Source organism: Sphaerodactylus townsendi, linkage group LG11 (assembly GCF_021028975.2).
Source record: "Sphaerodactylus townsendi isolate TG3544 linkage group LG11, MPM_Stown_v2.3, whole genome shotgun sequence".
Lineage (NCBI taxonomy): Eukaryota > Metazoa > Chordata > Lepidosauria > Squamata > Sphaerodactylidae > Sphaerodactylus > Sphaerodactylus townsendi.
Window position 1 is genome coordinate 13,382,619 of NC_059435.1, and position 23,908 is coordinate 13,406,526.

Sequence of the window (23,908 nt, forward strand, 5' to 3'; positions counted from 1 at the left end):
ACCAGACCACGGCCACACAGCCCGGAAAACCCACAACAACCAGTTGAATCCGGCCGTGAAAGCCTTCGACAATATATATTTACTGTTTTAATATATCTTGTCCTTTAAGTTTTATTATAACTTATGCTGCTCTTTGACCGTAATAAAAACTGATTGCCTGATTGAACTACTGAATATACATTTTAAATGTTTTCAACATCCAAATGTTTTAACGTTTGATGTTCGCTGCCTTGAGGCTCTGTTGGGGTAGAAGGCGCCATGGAAATGTTTTCAGCAAACAAATAAATCAAGAAAATGTACAGACTCGTGTCTACCGGCCTCAAGTGGGCTAGTGGGGAAACCTCAAGTGTAGTTCAGTTCTACATCACATGCTGAAGAAATGTTGCGCTGTCCATCCCCAAGGATCTACGGCTTAAAAACAGGAAATGAAACACTTGGAAAAAAATAATCTTTCCGGCTTCAAAGGTTTGTCATTTATGACAGTCATTTTCCCTGCAGCCATTTTTCCCTTGTCGAGAATTACTTCTCCTGAAACGCAACAGGATTCAGATTCGCAAAATCAAGGCAACATGCAAATACCGTGTTTCCCCGAATATAAGACAGTGTTTTATATTAATTTTTGCTCCCAAAGATGCGCTATGTCTTATTTTCAGACGATGTCTTATATTTCTGTGTTCTGTTCGTCAGGCATGCTTCCAAACAAAAACTTTGCTATGTCTTACTTTCGGGGGATGCCTTATATTTCGCACTTCAGCAAAACCTCTACTACGTCTTATTTTGAGGGGATGTCTTATATTTGGGGAAACAGGGTATGTTACTTAGCCAGAACAACCCTTACTCTATTCAGCTGTTGTGGTCACAGACAGAGGGCAGTGCTGCACCCTAAGGCTGCCAACATCAGAAAGAAAGAGTGTGTGTGTGTGGGGGGTATCATTCCCACGCGATTAGAAATAGGGAAAAAGCATTGAACTGTTTGATGCCTTGAAAATAATCATTGAACTGAACAGGAAATCTGCTAAAAAAAAATTTCTGGATTGCATAAACAATCTTCCAAATGTTGAATTCATCATTTTTATGTTTCCCCTTTCAAATAATTTCGGAAATTATTCCCAGGTCTCTGCAACTACACTTCAGGATGCTTCAGTGCGCCACGGACTAACGAACTGCGGTTTGCTGGATGCAACTTGTGGCTTGTTTCAGCCACCACAGCATGTTTGTCAGCCTCCACCCCAGGAACTTACGAACCTGCTCCCTGCTTCAGTAGATCTGCGGCTGAATTTGCAGCGGTCTGTGGGGAAGTTTCAGACATCTCCTCCAGAGGATCTGCAAAGAGAGGCAGGCACAAACATTTTTAGGACAGTCTGGAACTGTAAGGTTCTGTGTTTGCTTCATTATGCTGCATTGGAGAGTGTCTGCAACGTGCAAGAGGAGCCAGGCAGCAATTCCCCAGTTCTCTGCTTAGCCTGGTAGGTGGGGACAATGTCACGCATTGCACCCCAAAGGTGGAGGTCTTGGATAGGATCTTCTCCATCATGACCCTTTTAGCCCTGTCCAAAACAGAATGGGACAGGAGAAAGACACGGCCAATAGCCCTCCAGTGTGGTGTAGTGGCTAAGAGCAGATGGACTCTAATTTGGAGAACCAGGTTCGATTCCTCACTCCTCCACACGAGCGGCGGAGTCTTATCTGATGAACTCCTTCATTTCTTCTGGATGATGTTGGGCTAGTCACAGTTCTTTCAGAACTCTCTCAGTCCCACCCACCTTGCAAGGTACCTGTCATGGGGACAGGAAGGGAAAGGAGTTTGTTAAGTCACAGAAAGGCGGCCTAGAATTCCAAACTCCTCTTCTTCCACTGAAAATACTCTTTCTCTCTTTTGTGTCCTCCTAACTATGCCTTCCGTTCCAAAGGAGAAAAGGAAACTGGGGATCACAAGAAAGATCTCCTGGCCTCCCCTGGAGGTTGGTAACTCAAGGTGCATCAAGCCTTCATGCTTTACATACCTTCATACAATAAACCACCACTTAATGCAACTCCTACGATTAAAGCATGAAAATGAAAACTGATGCTCCCTTTTCCAAATTTGCTCTGGGTTGATCTTTTGCTACTAGACTCAGAAGGGGGAAAAACACATTCCACTTCAAGAGATGACACACGATAAAGGAATAACAACCAGTTATTTTAATATGCGCCATTTCAGTTCACGTGGATTACAAGTATTGCCAAGAAGATGTTTCAACTTTAAGGCGGACGACAGATTTTGAAGTTTGGCCACAGTGATGTCTTCCGGCTTCACGGTTTGCAGGACAGATGCTGCCTCTCCTTCCGTGCTTCAAGCAAGCTAACCATAATTCTTCAAAACCGCTGACTTTAAATACATTTATCTGTTTTTATGTTAATCATCTGCCATTATAAGACAGACAAAGAGAGGCCCTTTCCGCACGGCCATATACAGCGTCCCAGAGACGGCAAAAACGCCGTCCCTGGGAGACCGTTCGCACGGGACGCATTGCTGTTTCGCAGCAGCGCCGTCCCGGCTTTCCACAAGCGGCGTGAAGCCGCCCCTGAAAACCTCACTCAATGAGCGAGGCATGCGAAAAACAGCATGTTCCTGCTGGCGTGGTGCGAACCGCACCGCCGGGAAGACGCTGTTTTCCCTGTTGGCTCCACTCACCATCTTGTGCAGCATCCCTCTGGAGGGCTGCAGAGACCCGCCCACGCTGCCCTGTGACCTCTGGAGGTCGCAGGGCAGTGTGGGCAGGTCCCTGCAGTCCTGCAGAGCGACGCTGGATGGGACGGTGAGTGGAGGGGGCGACTGGAGGCAGTTCCATACGAAGCTGCCTCTCCGGCTGAAGGGTAAGTGCCAGCCGCTCCCACGCTAGCGTGCAAACAGCCCCCAAGACTCCACCGGCAGAAATTGTGCCGGTGGAGGCTCAGCTCCGTGCGTGTGCAGAAAGGGCCATAGAGAGAACATATTCTAAAACTATTCTGGAGGAAACGGGTTGGTGATTATCATGGCATTGGCCAATCAGCACCCGTCACAACTGGATTTTGCTTTAAACTTTCAGGCCCTTCCCCCACCCACCCAATCTTGACCTCAGAAAAGAAAAAAACAACCATTGGGCAATATTAACAACATACTCTCAAACAGGCTTTAAAGCTCTACTGTGTGACCTTTGTCTTCATCCTTACTTTCAATTTAAAGTTCTTAAGGTTCAAGTAAAAGTGCCATTCTGTGAACAGAGCAATCCTTTCTCAATGGGCATAGCTGATGTCAAGTCTCTGGCACTTGACCGAATGCCTAAAATTATAACCGCATCTGTTCTGCAATGATTAGATCAGCTGATACCAGAATGAAGAAGTTGAGTCATGAGTTCCATTATTCAAATTCTCAAGCAAGCCCTATCATACTCCAGACTAGATGCTGATTCATCCACTGTGACACAAATGGCTGCTGTGTCCGAGTGGCATTACTGAAGGGGGACTGGAGAGGTTTTACGGGGTGGGGGTGGGGGTGTCTATTTCATTTGAATAAGAATACCTCGGTCTGGGATGAGCAGCTTGCAGGGCAGGGCCAGGGGAGTGATGGAGTGCTGATACACCAAAGCAGTCAAGCTCCCTGTAGTTAAAAGAAGACAACACATCACAACACGTTTTGTGTGGAGCAAGAAGATGGGTTCCCTGTTATGTACAAAATCCCTGATAAATTCTGTCAATGGAATAGCCCTGTTGGTAAGAAAGGAGCTTTGGGGCACCTTGAACACTAACAGATTTACTGAATCGTAAGAAGTTCATGGGCTGAGGTCCACTACATCGGACTCATGAAGGGAAACCTTCCTTAGCAAAACAGACAGCGAAGAGGGGGAAAAATGAGTGTCCACTTTGTGCTGCGCTTCACAAATTTTCAACCCGCTCTTCACTGCCCTCTCCATACATCTCACAAACTCTGGTTCCGCTTCATGCAACTCACAAAACCCACAAAAGCCTGTATGCGTCGATACGGTGTTAGATCAGATCTAAATATACCAACCTACATTTTTTCTTCCAAGCTGCCTGATCTGACTAGGTTATCTCTATTGTTAAACAACTCGGACCCCGGTCTTTGTGAAGAGATCGCCAATTTCATTGCGGAGATAGTTGAGAGTTCCCAGTAGAAAGTATTTGTTGTGCTCCCCGTGGGGCCTTTTATCTATCATGTATCCATGGAATTGTTCCCAATTCATGTAACTTTTTTCTGACTATGCCAATAAAGGCTTATGTATGTATGTATGTATGATACGGTGTTAAACATGACTTTTGGCCTCCACACAATTTAGCTCTTGGGTCCTCTATCTCAGGCCAGCCAACAATCTTCTACAAAGCAATTTCTTTATATCTTTCTTTCCCCGTTCTGTGCCCAGAGACACTCCAACCCAACCACAAGTTGCACAAGGGGAGCAGATGAAGATGCATCTTCCCAGTCATCTGGCCGCACAGATGAGAGCATCCACCTCCGTCTGCCATCTTGGGCCACCAGATGCGCACCACCCCTTCTAGCAAGCAACCAAGGTCTGGCCTAGGCACGTAGCTCAATGAAACATGGTACATTTCTCAGATGGCAGACTTGACTGCGCCAATTTGGACGGGAGGGGTGAGGAGCATTGCATCATGCTCCTTTCTGCAAAAGAAAACCCACTTTCCAAGTAGAAACCAGTGCAGCGAACAGAGATCTGGGTTTTCCTTTTCCACCCAGATAGGTTCTTTTCCATTCAGGGATTTTTAAAAACAGGGGATAGATTTAATGATGGCATTGAACATTCACAGAGCTGTCAAAAACAGGCTATTGTTCAAGAAGGAGATTGACAAGCTGGAGTTTGTCCAGAGGAGGGCGACCAAAATGCTAAAAGGTCTGAAAGTCATGCCCTTTGAAGAGAGACTTCGGACTCTTCCGCACATGCAGAATAATGCACTTTCAATCTCCTTTCAATCTACATTGCAGCTGGATTTCACTGTGCGGAATAGCAAAATCCACTTGGAAACAATTGTGAAAGTGGATTGAAAGTGCATTATTCTGCATGTGCGGGAGGGGCCGTAGGGAGCTGGGTATGTTTAGTCTGGGGAAGAGAAAGTTAAGGGGTGACATGATAGCCATGTTTAAATATTTAAAGGGATGTCATGTTGGAAGAGGGAGCAAGCTTGTTTACTGCTGCTCCGGAGACTTGGACAAGGAATCATGGCTTCTATGATTGTTTCCTTGAAACACTGTGTTGCTAAAAAAACCCAACACAATATATGAAACTGCACTGCAATGTCAAAGTTTTGCTGTTCCCTGACCCTCCTCACACAAACCAAATGAATAACACCATCCAGCCAGATAAAAAGATGAACTCCTATTTAATTATAAGCTTTTGCCTCTCTTTGGTTCTTCCAACATTCTGGCACCTTCTGCCTGAGTGTTTTGATAAGACCCCTTGGGGGCCAAAATTAATCCATACCATATACTTGTGCAAGATCTTAAGAACATAAGAACAAGCCAGCTGGATCAGACCAGAGTCCATCTAGTCCAGCTCTCTGCTACTCGCAGTGGCCCACCAGGTGCCTTTGGGAGCTCACGTGCAGGATGTGAAAGCAATGGCCTTCTGCGGCTGTTGCTCCCGAGCACCTGGTCTGTTAAGGCATTTGCAATCACAGATCAAGGAGCATCAAGATTGGTAGCCAGAGATCGACTTCTCCTCCATAAATCTGCCCAAGCCACTTTTAAAGCTATCCAGGTTAGTGGCCATCATCATTAGTGGCATATTCCAAACACCAATCACACGTTGCGTGAAGAAGTGTTTCCTTTTATTAGTCCTAATTCTTCCCCCCAGCATTTTCAATGTATGCCCCCTGCTTCAGTGGTAGTGTAGCTCAGGGTGGCCCAGGCACTGGAGGTTAAGTCAGACAGTGATTGGGGAACAGGCTTCCTCTGTGGCGGTGCCTCATTTGTGCAAGACGCAACCCCCTGCCCTTCCTGGGATGCTTGTTGTCATTCATATGGAGAACAAAGAAAGGAGGAGCACCACATATTTGGAATAACCAGAGAGCAAAGACTGAGCACTACGCTAAAGGGATGTTGTAAAGAGGTACCGCAATACTACTTTGTGTTGTAAACCTTTACAGTATCCCTTCAGTTAGCTCTTGGTCTTTGCTTTCTGGTCATTTATGGCCTCAAAGCTTAAGAATTGTGATCCAAGAAGCACGGGATAATGACTCTGCAGCGGCCTCGCTTGCACAGTTCAGCATGTGGCTCACAGATTGCATTGCAGTTGGTTTTATTCCTCATTTGCATGCCTCCCTCGAAGTCACTGAACTCAAAAGGCAGGCTGTAAATGCTCCCAGTGAAATAACAGCAAACAACCGCGTATGGCCCTTACCAAAATACGGTTCGTTGGGGCATCCTTTTAACCTCACTCCTTTATGGGTGCACTCAATCAGGAAATGCCGGACAAGCTCATTGGACAAATCTCCAACTGAAGCATAAAGCAATAACAGAAAAGAAATTACAACAGATGAATTACAGTGATAAGACAGAGTCATAAACGTGAAAGGCCTAGGTGGATTTGACTACTCCCAGCATTCAAGAACAGGGCTTTATTTTCAAAGGAGAAATTTCCAAGGGGGAAAAGGGAGTATCTTTTATCAGTGAAATACAAAAAGGAAAGAGGCGGGTGTAGCGGAAACACAAAAATGTCCAGAAAGAAACAACCACACCCAGGCTACAAAAGGCAAACGATCACAACATAAATATGGCACCGTGCTCTATTTAATAGTGTCAAATAACCCCTACGTGTGAATCAAGGGCACAACATGTAATGTTTGCGTAAACCAAAATCAAAAACGCACAAGACAATGGATACACATGTCTAAGTCAAACACCAAGCACAGAAAAGTCCTTAAAGTTCAAGAAGGCAGCAAAGTCCTGGTATGAAAGATCTCAAAACAGGACACAAAGGAGCATTCTCAGATGCAGGTTGGAAGCAGGTAAGTCCCAGATAAGTAGACGGAAAACTCCGGATCTCACCCATTTCACTGCCAAGCAGCTTTGTCAATAATGCGATTGCTCCAGAGAATGTAACGCAGCTTGGAACTGTTCCAACTACATAAAGGGCTAAACATCAACACTATCTTCTAGTGAATGACTGTAAATGACAAGAAGATACTATTGATGCTTAGACCTTTTCCACAGAGGCACCTGGGTTAAGACTGTCCTCTAACGTTCCCTGTTGGTATTCAGTAGGCTAGTGAAAATCTTTACGTTTCAACTTACGTTTCAATCTTTATGTTTCTGGGGCTGGGCTAAATAGAATATTCAACAGACATCAAGGACTATGACATCTGATGCCTGAGTTGGCTTCTTGGGATGATACCGTATATACTTGAGTATAAGCCGAGTTTTTCAGCCCTGTTTAAAGGCTGAGAAAAGCCCCCTCGGCTTATAAGTGAGTCACCATTTTCTATTAATCACAAGGAGGCTGGGGGCGGGGGCAGGACAACCTCCTTGCGCCCCCCCCCAGCCGCTTGTTGCTGCCCTCATGGAGGGTGAAGGGGGAACCCCGAGGCACCCTGGCTGGCTGGGCTTTGTCAAACCCTGGGAGGCAGAGGGAGCTCCTTCTTTGGGCAGTGACATCAGGGGGAGTCACTGCCCAAATAAGGAGCTCCCTCTGCCTGCCAGCTGGGCTTGGTGAAACCCAGCCAGCCAGCAGGCAGAGGGAGCTCCTTATTTGGGCAGTGACTCCCCCTGATGTCACTGCCCAAAGAAGGAGCTCCCTCTGCCTCCCGGCTTCCCATCCTTGGCTTATACCCGAGTCAATAAGTTTTCCCAGGTTTGGGCAGTAAAATTATGTGCCTCGGCTTATACATGGGTCGGCTTATACACGAGTATATACGGTACTTGATTTTATTTATAGTTTATCGTTATGCGTTGCCTTTTGGACCACGGGGAACAGAAAGGCGGAGTTTAAATAGTTTAATACACTTTTCTCCTAATGGACCTCACATTTCCCTAAGGCAAAGTCAGAAATTGTATGCAGCAGCAATGTGACATATCTTTGGGTCTTAAATAAACCATTAGGTGAGGATCCCCTCGTGAGGCAGAACTTGAACCAGGCTTATAAACAGCTCTTGGGTCTGTAGTGAGGAAGAACTACCTCTAAGCAAGCGGGTAGAGAAACATTAACAGGAGCTTCGTTAGGGTTTTCTGTATGCACATGCCCCCGTTTAGGTCACAAGAAAACAATCTGGCATTTGTGGGCAGGTGGGCTCTCAGAAGACATTGGCAAACCTTCACTAAAGAAGAAACGAAGAACAAGCCGTTCAGAGCAGCTTTTCTGTGCTATGATCCTGGGAGAAGGATTTCCTTTTAGCTTAAATGGTAAGAGCAGCAGTGGCGTAGGAGGTTAAAAGCTCATGTATCTAATCTGGAGAATCTAATCTGGGGAATTCAGATTAGCCTGTACGCTCCCACACACGCCAACTGGGTGACCTTGGGCTAGTCACAGCTTCTCAGAGCTCTCTCAGCCCCACCTACCTCACAGGGTGTTTGTTGTGAGGGAGGAAGGGCAAGGAGATTGTAAGCCCCTTTGAGTCTCCTGCAGGAGAGAAGGGGGGATATAAATCCAAACTCTTCTTCTTCTCTTCTAAAGGTCTACTTTACCTAGGACAGGTGGTCTGGAAATGATACCTGGGGTGAACTGTTGCCGACATCTCTAGAATCTGTTTTGATCTGGATATCGTAGTTTTAATGTTTCATCTATACCTGGTGTATTTTATGGAATTTTGTATTTTGCATTACATGTGTGTGAGCCAGTTTCGTCTGGGAAAGGGCAGGATAGCAAGTCCAATATAATAAAACAAAACATTCAATTGGTCCTGCTGTTAAACTAAAAATACCAGAAAGTTATACCTTTCTTGTTCAGCTGCAGAACTGAAGGCGGGGGAATGGCAACTTTCATGGCTAGACCGTAGGCTCCCTTGAAGGAGTGGCTGTCACGAACAACGAAGGACCCCGGCTCTTTCTCCTTCAGGACGGCAATGGCTGCAGGAGGAGGAGAGAGAAGGGATGGTTTGGAAGACCAGCAACAAAGAAAACACAACAGGTCACCCAGACTGTGCTAGAAGCCCTGGCAAATCCATGTGTAAAGTGTTAAAAACATCAGAAGTCTCTGCCTCTTTTAGGCCTTTTCCACACAGCAAATGTACAGGGGGTTGCACTCGGGATAAAGGAACCCGCTCTCTGATTTTCACGTTCGCATGCCTCTGTGCAGGCAGCAATCGGAAGCCACCGAAACAATGCGGGTTGCTGGCGCGCCTTCGCACGCAGGCACATCTTTTTTTATTTACCCCCCCACCGATGTGCAGCCACGCAGGCATGCACAAGTGAACCCCCACAGACATGCTGACACCTCACGATACAACCGTTTGCACCTTCATGGTTACGCAGATGGAAGCGGGGAAACTTTTTAAAGGGGAAGCGCAGCCAATTAAAGCGCCTCCCTGCCTGGCTGCTTGCTCACAAGCGGCTGCAACCCGGGATTTTAAAAAAGATTTGCGGATGGTGCAATTCTCAGATCACCCGGGTTGGGGGAAGTAACATGGCGCAGACTTGCTGCAGGGCAGGATCCTTGTGAAGTTCCCTCCCCAAACAAGTTTTTTTTACCGTCGCTAACCTGCGTTTATTGGTCCATGCGGAAGGGGCCTCAATGAAAAAACAGAAGCAAATATATGCCTGGATCCACGGTTTTCCCACCGTGTACTAGAAATAAATATATTTGGGCTTCTTCAACTCAGATTTCCAGGCACCTCCCAGTAAGACGGAGAGTGCTGATAGTTTAAGTCACAGACTGACACTTGGCCGCTGACCTTTCCCGGTCGGAAACAAACAGGAACAAGAGGCTTTTTAAAAGTCAAAAACAGATGAACTAGATTGAAATGCATTTTAAAAACAACGACAATATTTGGCAAAGAACTAATACAAAATAATGCAGGTAAGTTGATAAGACCCTCTATAGAAGCAAGCTGATGTCAATAGCTTACTCCACTGTTCCACTTTAGCTGAGTTCTTCAGTAGATGTTGGTTTTCTTAGTTCTTTAAACTCCATCAGTCAGATTTAAATTCTCCACAGACGTTATTACAGTTCACTGTTCTCTCTCTCTTCTGAGAGATTTCTATGTCCCCTCAAGTAGAAGATATTCTTAGCAGGATTTCTCCTCACCGCCTGGGAGAGACTGAGCCTCGGTTATGTCCTGTCACACTAAGGTTTTTGAGTAGGATTTCTCTTTACAGTATAAATCCACTCTTGTCTCTGTGAAATACTATTGTCCCCAATTAGCCTTCTTGGCTAATTCTCCTTTAGTGGATTTCCCCCAGAGATGACTCAGTAACCAGAGTGCTTTAGTGTACCACGGCTATATTTCCGGGGACTCAGAACAGACCTCTCTTGTCTGCCCTTTTCCCTCACAAAACTAAGCTTTTCACAAAGAGAACGGAGCAAATTTTTCTCCACAACTGTTCCTTAGCTCGCTCTGCCTCAGAATTTCTCAAACCTCACAGCACTGTCTGAAAACTGGCTCTTTAGCTGCTGTGATTAACTCCTTGTTTGCAAGAGCTTTGCTTTGTTGCAATGCATCGAAGCCCTGGAATTCCTCACACCTGGCCTTATACAAACTATGCAAAAGTGAACTATTCCAGAAAGCTTTTCTGTGCAGGTAATACGGTTGCAGTGTACAAAATGATTACCTACCACCATCTTGATATCGTTAACAGTTGTATTCTGCTGGAACGTTTTAATGTATAAAACTGTTTTAACGCTGTCACGTGAAATGTTGTGAGCCACCCCGTGCCTGATAGGAATTTTATGGAATAGTAAAAGTAATGAAATCAAATCAATAAAATCCTAATGCTCTGGTTACTGAATGTCCTATTTTGTTGGTTGTTCTGATTCACTATATTTAAGTTTAAGCCTTGAGTCCCTGCAGGGACGTAGGTATAGATTTGTTATGGGGGGGTTCGCGGGTGGGGCCAAGAACCTCCCTGCAGGCCAAGAACCGAAAAAGCACTAAAATGTTTTTAAAACCCACAAACGGGTGGGCGGAGCTTCGGACATGAATGGGGAGGTTTCAAACCCGAGAACCCCCCTCCCCTTACCTACGTCCATGAGTCCCTGTGAGAAAGGTGGACTCTAAATAATGAAAATCAATCCATCCATCCATCTAACTGCACCAAAAACCTTGTCACCAGATTGAGAGGAGAAAGATGAACCACAGAGTCAGGAAGATCCCAGAACAGATAGATGGACTGTAGTCCAAACCCAACATTACATTCAGGCATCCTCACCATGGACCCTTATAATGCATTTCTGGTGCACCTTCCTTTCCCCCGCAAAGCACTCCAAACGTTAAAGGATTTATTTCATGCATTAACCAGCCTTGGTCTGCAACTTGCGGCTCTCCAGAAGTTCACGAACTACAGCTGGCCATGCTGGCAGGGGGCGATGGGGATTGTAGTTCATGAACATCTGGAGAGCCGCAGGTTGCAGACCCCTGGGGGCATCCACGGGGTTCACAGAAGTCTCCCGTCCAGGCAGTGACCAACCATATTTGTTCAGATACAGCAAGTGTGCTGAATCATGCAACTTCACTGTATATCTTGGGACCACACATACACACTGGTTGCTTTTATACTTGATTTTTTTTTCAATATAAACTTCAGAAAAATTCCAGGGTCACACCTAAGAAAAATTAACACATGGAGACAATCCTCCCCACCCAAAGATTAAGATATAGCAGAGAAAAGGGTAAGATTTTTAGCCCCTGTGTCGACCACAGGCTGCTCTGGCGCTAGTCTTAGGAGCAGCAGTGGTGTAGGAGGTTAAGAGTTTGTGTATCTAATTTGGAGGAACCGGGTTTGATTCCCAGCTCTGCTGCCTGAGCTGTGGAGGCTTATCTGGGGAATTCAGATTAGCCTGTGCACTCCCACACACGCCAGCTGGGTGACCTTGGGCTAGTCACAGCTTCTTGGAGCTCTCTCAGCCCCACCTACCTCACAGGGTGTTTGTTGTGAGGGGGGGGGAGGGCAAGGAGTTTGTAAGCCCCTTTGAGTCTCCTGCAGGAGAGAAAGGGGGGATATAAATCCAAACTCTTCTTCTTCTTCTTCTTCTAGTCGAGAATAGATTTTCGATGACTGAATTATAACTGCATTTTCCACAGGCTGTTAAACACTCTCCACAGATGAGGGAAGAAAGGGGCCTTGTTTTATTTTCCATTATCTCTCAGTCCAAACATTTTTCTCCTTTTTTCTTCTCTGATACCAATGATTAAATTAATCCCGTCAGGGGCTAGTGGAGGTTTCTTTCTGACAATCTCAAACAGAGAGGAAACGTTACACAGCCTGCCACAGGCCGCTGAGTTAGGCACGAATTAAAAAAACAAAAACAAAAGACAGACAGAGCTACTACCTTGCTCTCTTGAGATTTCTGGTTTGTACCAGAACTTGGATGTATCCTGAACAAATTTTACGGTCACGTGCTTATCACTCGCGTTTTCTGAAAAACAAAATAGGGAGGGGGAAAAATGCTTCAAAAACAGTCCACGGAAGGCACAGGATATAGGGCAGTAATGGGGAAGGTCTGGTTAATATCACCAGGAGAATGAGGCGAACAATGGACTGCACCTGGAACTCGGAGTGCTCCCTGCAGACAAATGCCCAAGACAGAATTATTGTTCGTGTTGTACCAGCTGTAGAATTTTTTTATTTTTACATTTACAAGCACTGGAAAAAACGCATTCCTACCTTTGGTCGGAAGCGGTATCACCTCCCTGTTCTACCGTACCATACCAACTGCATACATAAGGCTAAGAATCTCTTAGCAGGAGCGGCAGTGGCGTAGTGGTTCAGAGCAGGTGTACTCTAATCTGGAGGAACCGGGTTTGATTCCCCACTCTGCCGCTTGACCCTCCCCTCCCTTGCATGCCACCCTCCCCCTCCCTCCGCTAGGGTGGGTGGGCTGTGTCCAGATGCTGGGCCCCCTCCCTTCCCTTGCATGCCACCCCTCCCCTTCCCTTGCATGCCACCCTTCCCCCTCCCTCCGCTAGGGTGGGCCATGTCCAGATGCCAGGCCCTCTCCCCTCCCCTACGTTGAATTTCTGTAGTCTGCAGATCAGTCATAATTTTGAGAGATTTCCAAGCCAAGGAGAAACAGTTTCTCTTTGCAAGTGCTTGGAATCTTGTTCAAATTGTTCCCCAAAATATGTGAATAAGCTGTCTGTGCTTACTTGCCCAATGGCATAATATCTGCTCAAGCGGAGGCTTATCTGGGGAATTCAGATTAGCCTGTGCACTCCCACACATGTCAGCTGGGTGACCTTGAGCTAGTCACAGTTCTTCTGAGCTCTCTCAGCCCACCCCCCACCCCCCACACCGCACAGGGTGTTTGTTGTGAGGGGGGAAGGGAAAGGAGTTTGTCAGCCCCTTTGAGTCTCATTACAGGACAGAAAGGGGGGATATACATCCAACTCCTTCTCTTCAATAACCACTGGTGGAGAAGCCTCCAGACATTCTCGCTCATAGAAAACTAGCATTTCAGGAAGATTAACTCAGAGGGCAGCTGTGTTCATTGGCAGATTTCAGTCCATAATAGCACCTCAGATTTGAGTCCATAATAGCACCTCAGCCCAAGTTTCTGACGGAGGGAGCTTCGACTCTCAACAGTTTGTATCTCAGAAATCCTGTTGGTTTCTAGGGTGCAACTGGAAATGTAGTATCTCAAGGGAGACCTGAACACCTGTTCCCTGAAATGCTAGCTTACTACACAGTGGGAAATTTCTGTGTAGGGGAGCATTAAATTATGAAATCTCAACTTTCATATCCTAGAAACAGTTTTCTCATCACAGTGGAAACAAGACCACAATGAGTATATGCTTCTTCTGTTTGTTCCCAGTCCTCAGCATCTTTTACCTGCTGTACACGTGCATCAGAATGAGGCGGTACGATCATGCATATCATTTCTGGCTGCAAGGATTCTCTAAAGTTCCCCAAACAGAAAAAATTGTGCCGGGGGGGGGGGGGAGCCTATAACTTCAGGGAAAATAGTTCTGAGGGTGCCACTCCCATCTCTTCCAGTTTCTACATCATGCATGGGATTTTCTAAGCAGGAAAGCACGGCAAAGCGCATTGCTGCATCTGCAGTCTAAAAAGGTTATTCTTCACTGCCTCATTTTGTGGATATGCAGACTGGGCCTTTTGCCTTTACAGACTCAAATATACTCCTGCAATTCTGGGACAGTTAGCTCAAGGGATGCAATAACGCCACTCTATTCTGCATTGGTCAGACTTCACCTGAAATACTGCATCGGGTTCTGGAATCCCGATGAGGAGAGACTGAGGAGCTGGGTATGTTTAGTATGGAGAACAGAAGATTAAGGGGTGACATAATAACCATGTTTAAATATCTGGAGTGTCATGTTGAGGAGGGAACAATCTTGTTTTCTGCTGCTCCAGAGACTAGGACAAGGAGTAATCGATTCAAACTATGGCAAAAGAGTGTTAATCTAAACCTGTGGTGTCCAACTCTGGCGCTTCAGATGTTCATGGGCTACAATTCCCATCAGCCCCTGCTGGCATGGCCAATTGGCTGATGAGAACTGTAGTCCATGAACATCTGAAGAGCCAGAATTGGAAACCTCTGATCTAAACATTAGGAAGAATTTCCTGACAGTAAAGGGCTGTTTGACTGTGGAATACGCTGCCTCAGAGGGTAGTGGAGTCTCTTTTTGGGGAGGTTTTTAATCAGAGGCTGGATGGCCATCTGGTGGGAGTGCTTTGATTATGCATTCCTGCATGGCAGGGGGTTGGACTGGATGGCCCTTGTGGCCTCTTCCAACTCTATGGGGCTTTCCGCACTACAGAAGGGAACTAAGGTCGACTCGGTTCCCTTCAGTGGGGGGCGATTCCAGGCTGTCCGCACAGCAACTTACTTGGCCCCCTGGAACTGAGCTAAGTGGGCGGGATCATCTTGGTGCCTGTTTCGCTCCTCGATCATGATTGACGCTTGTGTTACCATGGGAAATGGGAGCATTCTTTTTTTTTTTACAGTTTTTACAGTTTACAGTTACATGCCCGCCACAACTCTCCCATTCTGTGCATGCCACAAAAGCGGCGCCTGATTGGTTGAACGGATGAGGTGTCGTTTCGATGCGTCTGCACTTCGAAGCTTCGAAGCGGTATCGACCTTGTTCCAGCAGAAAGGTGCAGTTCATAATTGCGACAGGGATGTCGCAGTTCTGAGGGGGGGGAGGGAACTGAGACAAAACAATGTTGAGCTCAGTTGCAGTGCGGATACACTGAAGTGAACCTAGATAGAAACCAGTACAACTCTGTCAGTGCGGAAAGCCCCTATGATTCAATGTCTGGTCATTCTAAAGAAAGAAAACCATGGCATGTCAGCAGCGGTAGGCTGCAGCCAGCTTCACTATGTGCGGATCTAGTCTGCAAAAACTTGATCAGTATGTGTTGTTTTTCCCATCCACAGAAGAATTTCACTATTTTTGGTGGCAGCCAGTTCAACACAGCACCTCACTCGGAATCACCTGCCCTGGCGTGGAGCGTACCTGGCGATGGAGAAGCGTTCAAAGCTTTAGAGAAATCCGGAAGAACGTTTGGGAACGGGATGCTGATGGTGCTGCCGCTGTGGGGGCTTGAGAAGCCGCTCGACGAAGGGGAGACGGAGCCAAAGGAACGTTCCCCCTCCGAGCCCCTCTTCTTCTCCGGCAGAGGGGGCTGCGAGTGAGCGTTTGTGGTGTTGCTTTGCCGGTTTGGACTGTTCTGGCTGCTGGGTCCGGAAGCCGACGTGAGAAAATTATCTGGCAAAAAGCCACTGTCCCCCGGCGATCTCGCAGTTTGGGCAGATCCGTTTGCGTTCGCTGCAAAAGCCACTTGCTTTTCCCCCGGCGGCTGGCCGTTGCTGGCGGTGGACGTGCAGAAATTCAGAAAAGTTCGGACGCTGGTGCTAGCTCCGGATTCCTGCTGTAGCCCAGATGATGAACTCTCCTGGCTGCTAGATGAATCGCCTGGGAACCCCTTGGGGTGGTACTGTGACACAAGTGAGCCACCCTGCCCAGTAGCAGAAGGTTCCAGAGTTGTGAAATAACTCCCCGCAGGCCGAATGTTGCTTGTTCCTGAAAACTGGGGCATCGCAGAGGACTTTGAACTGTTCGGCTGCCAACCCTGTTCGTCTGCAGGAGGGCTGTTTGGAACAGTAAAAAACAAACGTGAAATCCTTAAAAAAAATACATTAACCATCTGATGCTCACCACATTTACATCTCACGGAAAGAAGAAAACGTGGTTGCAAATGCAGCGGCAGAAGTTGCAACAGCGCATGGCCAAATTGTGAAGGAGTGCAGATTCTCTTTTAAGACCAATCAGTCTTACATGCTGGGTTCGTCAAAACCATTATTGTCTACGCCGGTAAACATAGCACTTTGATTGTAAAAGGCATTTCCATTAGTCTGGATCAGAGGTGTATGGGGGGGAACGGCACTCAGGGACATTAACTTATCCGGGCGCCCCCCACTCCTGTGCCCCTCCGCACTTGGGGCGTGGCTCAGGGACACTGAAACCTGCCTCCCTGCAAGCCAGCTCCTGCCATCCCCAGGGCCAGGGGAGGGCAAAAGCTGGCCTACACGGAGGCTGGGGGGGGGCAGGGCTCCGGGGTTCGGGCCGCCTGCTGCCAAGCCCTGCCATGGGGCATGGTTTGGGGGTGCAGAGCACTGCACTTCCCCACCTGCAGGAGTATTGCAGCCTGGAGAGGAGGTGGGGGGCGGGCCTGAAGTGGCGTCACGGCTGAGCGCGACGCTGTTTAAAATCATGTGTGGGGCAATTACCTGGAGACATGGGTGACCCCATGTACCTATAGGCCCGTGGTGGCGAACCTTTGGCACTCCAGATGTTATGGACTATTATCTTATCAGTTCTTCGAACATGGCCGCCCGGCCATGCTGGCCCAAGTGGCCATGCTGGCGAGGCTGATAAAATGGTAGTCCATAACATCTGACCGAGTGCCAGGGGTTCGCTCCACTGCAAGCCGTTATGCAGGCTGTCTGCCATACTGGATGAAGCTATCAGTAACAACACTTTAAAGCTAAAGCGCGGTTCCATTCAATCGTTTTATAAGCTCCACGCTGCTGAAAGAAACAAAATGGCGGGCATAACTGTAGAAAAGTGAAAGTGTTGCAAACAGCCATCTAAAGCCATAAAAACGCTTTTTTAATCAAAGGACTATGCTTGCCGGCGCAGACAATAATGGTTTTGACGAAGCCGGTGCATAAATAAGAACAGGGGTCTTCAAACGATGGCCCTCCAGATGTTCATGGACTACAATTCCCACCAGCACCTGCCAGCATGGCCAAGTGGTAGGGCTCATGGGAATTGTAGTCTATGAACATCTGGAGGGCCATAGTTTGAAGACCCCTGAATAAGAATCTTTAATCTTAAAAGCAAATCTCGGGAGGAGAGGGGGACTGGAGGATGTGGCGGTTTGATTCACACCATCCTGTCATCTTTCCAAGAGAAAGGGTACAGCGAATTATGATATGATGGTGTTTTCACACACTGTTGCCAGGGGCAAAGCTAGTTGGCGCCATCAAATCCTCTGAAAGATGCCAGCCACAGATGCAGGCAAAAAGTCAGGAGAAAATGCTACTGGAACATGGCCATACAACCTGGAAAACCCACGACACCCTAGTGATTCCGGCCGTGAAAGCCTTTGACAATACTTCTTGACTCACTTTGAACAAGTTCACCTTTTCATTTTTCTAAATAAGCTCTTGCTATGCTGGCTGTTCCCACCCACCCACCCACCCCTTCCCGTAGCTGACCTCCCGCCTTGCAAAATTCAAGCGGCATTTTGTTGGGAGAACGAACTGGACCTTAATTGGGCTCACAGTAATTTGTAATTACAATGTCAATATTGAGAGATCTGTCCATGCTGCACAATAATTGCACCATGTCAACGAATGGGACTCTGTTCAGAAACTGGACTATCATGTTGATCTACGAGTCAACTAGTGCAAAAAAAAAAAAAAACCCAAAAGGGACAAAACAAATGACAGTGTCAATTTTGAAGGCAAAGTGAGAACAAGTCGGTACTGTGGAAGCGAAAAGAAAGGAATTAGCCGGGCAGTTATGGAGACAGAGAAGGGATTTAGGTCTTTTTTTTTAAAGAGTCTGTTTCTTGGAAATGAATATTGAGAGATCTGTCCATCCTGCACAATAATGTCGCAGATCACAGTGGTGGAAATAACATATCCCCTCCCCACCCATTCTCCCACAATTAACACTAAGCCCCTCTAATGGGGAAATCACTTCTTTGGTAGGCGAAGAGAGATCAAAAGCATACAAAAATGGGTTTTATGCTACTTACACCTCCACCCCCCCCCCCTTGCAACCATGTTTAAAAGGACCTTGGCATGGGAATCTCAGCTCTTGACAGACAGACAGTGTGGTGTAGTGGTTACAGTGTTGGGCTAGGATCTGGGCGACCCGGGTGCGAATCACCACTCTGCCATGGAAGATTGCTGGGTGATCTTTGGCAATTCGTGCAATCTCAGCCCAACCTACCTTACTGTGAGGGTAGACGACAGAGGAGAATGATGTCAGCTACTTAAGCAAACAAATAAATTGATAGAGAACGCAGGGGGGTTTTCCCCACAAATTAAAAAGCTGTATCTCAACCCTCCTGTCAGCTAAGCACAGAGCCTTCCTCCAGAGGAAGACCCTTTTTTCCACAGCTGGTAGAGTCTCTCCCTCTCATAAAAGGCTCCTGAAGCAAGAGGAAAGCTTTACATGTTGTCAAGGGAAGAGTCAGGAAACTCGTATTTATTTTCCCACGATGAGCTAGTTTCAATATCGAGCACGGACCATATCCTCTGCAGGTCACATCCAGCACTGTATTGAAAGGGTGCATGTGGATAGTTCGGTGGGTGCTGCAATGTAGATGAACAATCCAGGGGCGCATCTGTATCAGCCCTACATGGTGGGCAGGGATATTTATTTTTATGTGTTTTAGTTAGTTTGATTACCCTCAACCATAGCTAGGGCTTTTTTGGCCCTGACTTCAGCCGGGTAGAACTCTCTGTCAGCAGAGACACAGGTCCTGAAGGGTTTTAACCAGTTCCCTGTCAGTAGAGATCTGGTCCTGCAGGGCTTTAATCAGTTCCCTGTCAGCAGAGACCTGGGTCCTGCAGGGCGTTAACCACTTCCCTGTCAGCAGATATCTGGGTCCTGCAGGGCTTTAACCACTTCCCTGTCAGCAGAGACCTGGGTCCTGCAGGGCGTTAACCACTTCCCTGTCAGCAGAGATCTGGGTCCTGCAGGGCTTTAACCACTTCCCTGTCAGCAGAGACAGCACTATTTTTGCGTGAGTCAGAGCTCACTAATTCAGATGCAACAGGAGGAAAAATAATTTTCCTCGTACTGAAAATTACAGAGGGGAGGGGAGCAGCTGGGCAAAGAGAAACCTGGTGTCACAAATCAGGTGTGATTCTCTACGTCAATGTTTGAACAGATTTGCTGTTATACATGACAGATGAGAAGGTTCCACAGCACAGCATCTTGTGCTTTCTGGTGGTTTACAAGTTTTATTTAACCCCGCTGGTATGGATTTTTCACTGAGATATTTGGAGATCCCCAGAGGCCTGATATCAACGAACATGGTGACTTATCCCGTTAATCCTTGGGTACATGTGACTCCCTATGAGATTGGGGGATTTATTGGGCAACTCAATAAAGCTGCTGGTCCCGATAATCTTCTACCTGAACTGTTGATTATTGTTTTTAGGGATTGATGGGTCCCCATACTAGCATCCTTGTTTAGTATGGTTGACCAATGTGGTGTAATTCCTTCTGAGTGGTGTAATTCGATTATCGTGCCTATCTATATCAGTGGTTCTCAACCTTCCTAATGCTGTGACCCTTTAATACAGTTCCTCATGTTGTGGTGACCCTCAACCCTAACATTTATCCATTTTACAGATGGAGAACACTGATGCAGAGAGTCTTAGGCTAAGGCCCCCTCTGTGAAGTGGGTTGTTAGACCCCCCAAAGGAATTAGCGACTACAGAGTTGAGGAAACCGACTGATCACTTAATATTGTTCTTGCCCTTCCTACTATCGGCCAATTAGCCACCTTTCGGTCCAGGGTAAGATTTATGCAAAATTCCTTCTTGGGAAGCTCATAGATTTCCTCTAATAAAATCACAGGTAAAGAACAAACAGGGTTTCAACAGGGCAAATCTACCCTTGATCACTTGGTCTTATAGATAACAGATAAGAAGGTCCCATAGTACAGCATCTTGTGCCTCCTAGTAGTTTACAAGTTTTATTCCAACAATTTGTTCACAACCCAGAGCCCACTTCTGCAGGATTTGTTCAAACAATACATCAGGGAACATTATAACTGGGGCCTCACTATTTGGGAAACTGTCAATACGATCTTGGGCTCCCTTTTCTGTTACAAGAAGCCACACTCATGGCAAGCCAGAGAACTCTTTAGTTACTCTAGAGCAGGGGTCGGCAACCTTTAACACCCAAAGAGTCATTTGGACCCATTTTCCACGGAAAAGAAAACACTTGGAGCCATAAAATACTTTTTTGACTGTCTGGGGCTGTGCCTCTCACAAAGGAACAGGGCTCTTTCCCATTAACCCTTAGGGCAGCTCTCCTCGAAGTGAGGCTGAGAGGACCCAAGCCACACGGAGCCACAGTGCAAGGACGAAAGAGCCGCATGCGGCTCCGGAGCCTCAGGTTGCAGACCCCTGCTCTAGAGAAAACTCTACTGAGGGATTCTTCTTCAAGAATGAGTGATAGCTGTTTGCTAAATAAGTTACTACACAACTCCTTCAAAACCTTTTAAAAAGGTGCCCAAGGTTTAGAGAAAATGCACATCCAGTCAGTAAAAGTGCAAATGACTAGCTAATTTTCAAATCACAGCTTCACTAAATTATTTGAAGAGGCAGTGACATTCAATTAATATGTTCTGACCCCTGCTCCTGTTCAGAGGTTTGAGTGCCCATATGTCAAAGCACATGGGTGAATCACAAAAGAAATCAGTTCCCGGGTTTAGATGATACATTTAAACTCCTAATTTTAAGAGAACTGCTGAATTTAAATGGTCAGAATGCAACTCCCTTATTGCTACTAGCCAAGAGAAATAAAATATGAAAATCTCGAGAGCAGATAAGAAACTTGGCAACAAGAGGGATTATCAAGCAAGCTCTTTGAGTGGAATATAAACCAGAACTAAAGGGAAAATGCAATTATCCTGACCCCCAAAGAAATCTGTAATACTGACTTTCAGTTCAGCAGAAAGAACAAGGTTACAAGAGACAGAGAAATCAGTCGGCATTCAAGAGTTGATTAAGGGCTTAACGTTTTAGCTGGCTGGTACCGGTGAAAAGAGAGGTTGTACAGAAAGCCATTGAGTTTTGCTGTGATGGTGGAAGAAGCCAATTAGCTGTGAACTGAGATTATAATTAGACGCTAAGAAACGTGGGAAGGGAGCTGGACAGCAACTAGGCACTGCAGGGAGCATAAAGCAGCACAGAGGATACACTGCGGCACATTTCACTTGGAGGAAATTTACAGTGAATTGGCATGGCTGGTTTTTGAAGTGAAAACACACCACAAGGAAACCTTTCCCTTGAATTCTGGAAGCATTCAAACCACTATCTAATGCAGTGGTGGCGAACCTTTGGCACTCCAGATGTTATGGACTACAATTCCCATCAGCCCCTGCCAGCATGGCCAATTGGCCATGCTGGCAGGGGCTGATGGGAATTGTAGTCCATAACATCTGGAGTGCCAAAGGTTCGCCAACCACGGATCTAATGGCATATTAATGGTGCTGTCGAAGGCTTTCCCGGTGGGATTCAACTGGTTGTGGTGGATGTGATACACCTCTGAAGATGATAGCCACAGATGCAGGCGAAACGTTAGCAACAAGATCCACCAGACCACGGCCACACAGCCCGGAAAACCCACCGCAACCAGTATTAATGGTGCATTCATCTTGGTCACTGTAATCTATTTTTTTTTCTCCTCCGTGTGTCTTTCTCCTTGATTTGCATCTAACAATTCAAGTACATTTTTCTCCCCATGAAAAGGCAGGCACAATTAAGAATGGGAAGGGACTGCATGTATCAAAGAAAAAGCATTTGTCTCTCCTGTAAGGACAGTGGTGGCGAACCTATGGCACTCCAGATGTTTGTTTGTTTATTTATTTATTTATTTGATTTAATATACCGCCCCATCCCTGAAGGGCTCTGGGTGGTATATAAAATCATCATAAATACAAATTCCATAAATACACTTAAAAACAGCAGTTGTTTCCAAAGAGAGGCGTCTCACAAAAACTTATTTAAACTTAAACTTAACCCTCCTAGGAAGAAGGAGGGGGGGAGATAATGGGTCCTGATGACATTGGGGACCCATGAAATAAAGGGGGGGGGGCACACTCAGCGACTGGTCTCTCCAAAGGCCCGGTGTAACAACTCAGTCTTACAGGTTCTGCGGAAATTGCCAAGGTCCCGCAGGGCCCGGACAGCTGGAGGGAGAGTGTTCCACCAGGCAGGGGCCAGAGCTGTAAAGGCCCTGGCCCGAGTGGAGGCCAGCCGCATCATTGAGGGGCCAGGGACTTCCAGTAGGTTGGCTTCTGCCGAGCGCAGAGGTCGAACTGGGATATATGGGGTAATGCGGTCCCGAAGGGACGAGGGTCCCAGGCCGCGAAAGGCCTTAAAGGTCAGAACCCACACCTTGAAGATGATTCGGAATTCAACTGGGAGCCAGTGCAGGCGGCGCAACACAGGTTGTGTATGATCTCGGAAGGCGCCCCCTGTGAGCAAACGAGCCGCCGCATGCTGGACCAGTTTCAGTTTCCGGATCAAACGCAAGGGAAGGCCCGCGTCGAGCGAGTTATAATAGTCTAGCCAGGAGGTGACCGTTGCATGGATCACAGTGGCTAGGCCCCTGCCAGCATGGCCAATTGTAGTCCATGAGCATCTGGAGTGCCATAGGTTCGCCACCACTGTGTAAGGAGATTCAAGGTGGCTTACAGGCTCCTTTCCCTTCCTCTCCCCACAACAGACACCTGGTGAGGCAGGTGGGGCTGAGAGAGCTCGGAAAGAGCTGTGACCCAGTGGGCTGGGAAACAAACCCAGCTCACCAGATAAGAGTCTGCTGCTCTTAACCAATACATGATGCTGGCTCAATGGAAAAGAACAGAAGACAGGACAAAAGAGAAGACAATATGAACGACAACACTGTGAACCAGCTCATGCAGAAAGAGCAGAAGACACTATGAACGAGAAGACACTACGAAAGAGCTGAAGACACTGTGAAGATGAGCAAAAAGTCCCTGATATACGAACCAAAATGTTCTCTCAGCTTTGCCTCCAAGATGACAGAACCCAGGGCTGGGTCAAAATATTGTTCCTGAAAGGCTTTCTGACCAGATAGCAGATTTGCTCTCCGCCCAACTGAGACAGCTGGAAATTAAAAACAGAATCCTGCTGTTTTCTTACCTGTCTCTTTTCAAGACCGGGCTGCTGCTTGAAATATCGCAGGTGGCGCCACACGGCCCCTGAGAAGCAGGATTTGCCTGCGCATCGGTCCGCAACAAGGCAGGGCTTGGGCCCAGGGGGCTGTCAGACATCACAACAGAGTGGTTGAGGACTTCCAGATAACCTCGAGGCTCTGCAAGAAAAATGTCTGTTAAGCCACCTGAACTAGCAACTGTCCCTCAATATAGTTATATGTCAATGGAAGCCCCCTGCAGACATTCATTTTGCTTAGGGAAAGAATGCATGGATGCAAACCCGGGTTTGTTTGTTTATTTGTTTAT

The 23,908-nt window shown here is 46.9% G+C and overlaps 1 protein-coding gene across 6 annotated transcripts in view; it reads right to left on the reverse strand.

The window, feature by feature from the left end:
• The window catches only part of TNS3 (tensin 3), a 339,136-nt gene that overhangs the window by 9,550 nt on the left and 305,678 nt on the right, over nucleotides 1-23,908 (reverse strand). For all 6 annotated transcript variants that reach the window (XM_048511801.1, XM_048511805.1, XM_048511803.1 and 3 more), the window contains 7 exons: nucleotides 23,589-23,760; nucleotides 15,622-16,256; nucleotides 12,471-12,557; nucleotides 8,921-9,052; nucleotides 6,393-6,488; nucleotides 3,542-3,619; nucleotides 1,246-1,323 (listed from right to left, as the gene is read on the reverse strand). In XM_048511801.1, coding sequence (XP_048367758.1) covers nucleotides 1,246-1,323; nucleotides 3,542-3,619; nucleotides 6,393-6,488; nucleotides 8,921-9,052; nucleotides 12,471-12,557; nucleotides 15,622-16,256; nucleotides 23,589-23,760 — 1,278 coding nt within the window. The remainder of the gene's footprint in view (nucleotides 1-1,245; nucleotides 1,324-3,541; nucleotides 3,620-6,392; nucleotides 6,489-8,920; nucleotides 9,053-12,470; nucleotides 12,558-15,621; nucleotides 16,257-23,588; nucleotides 23,761-23,908) is intronic.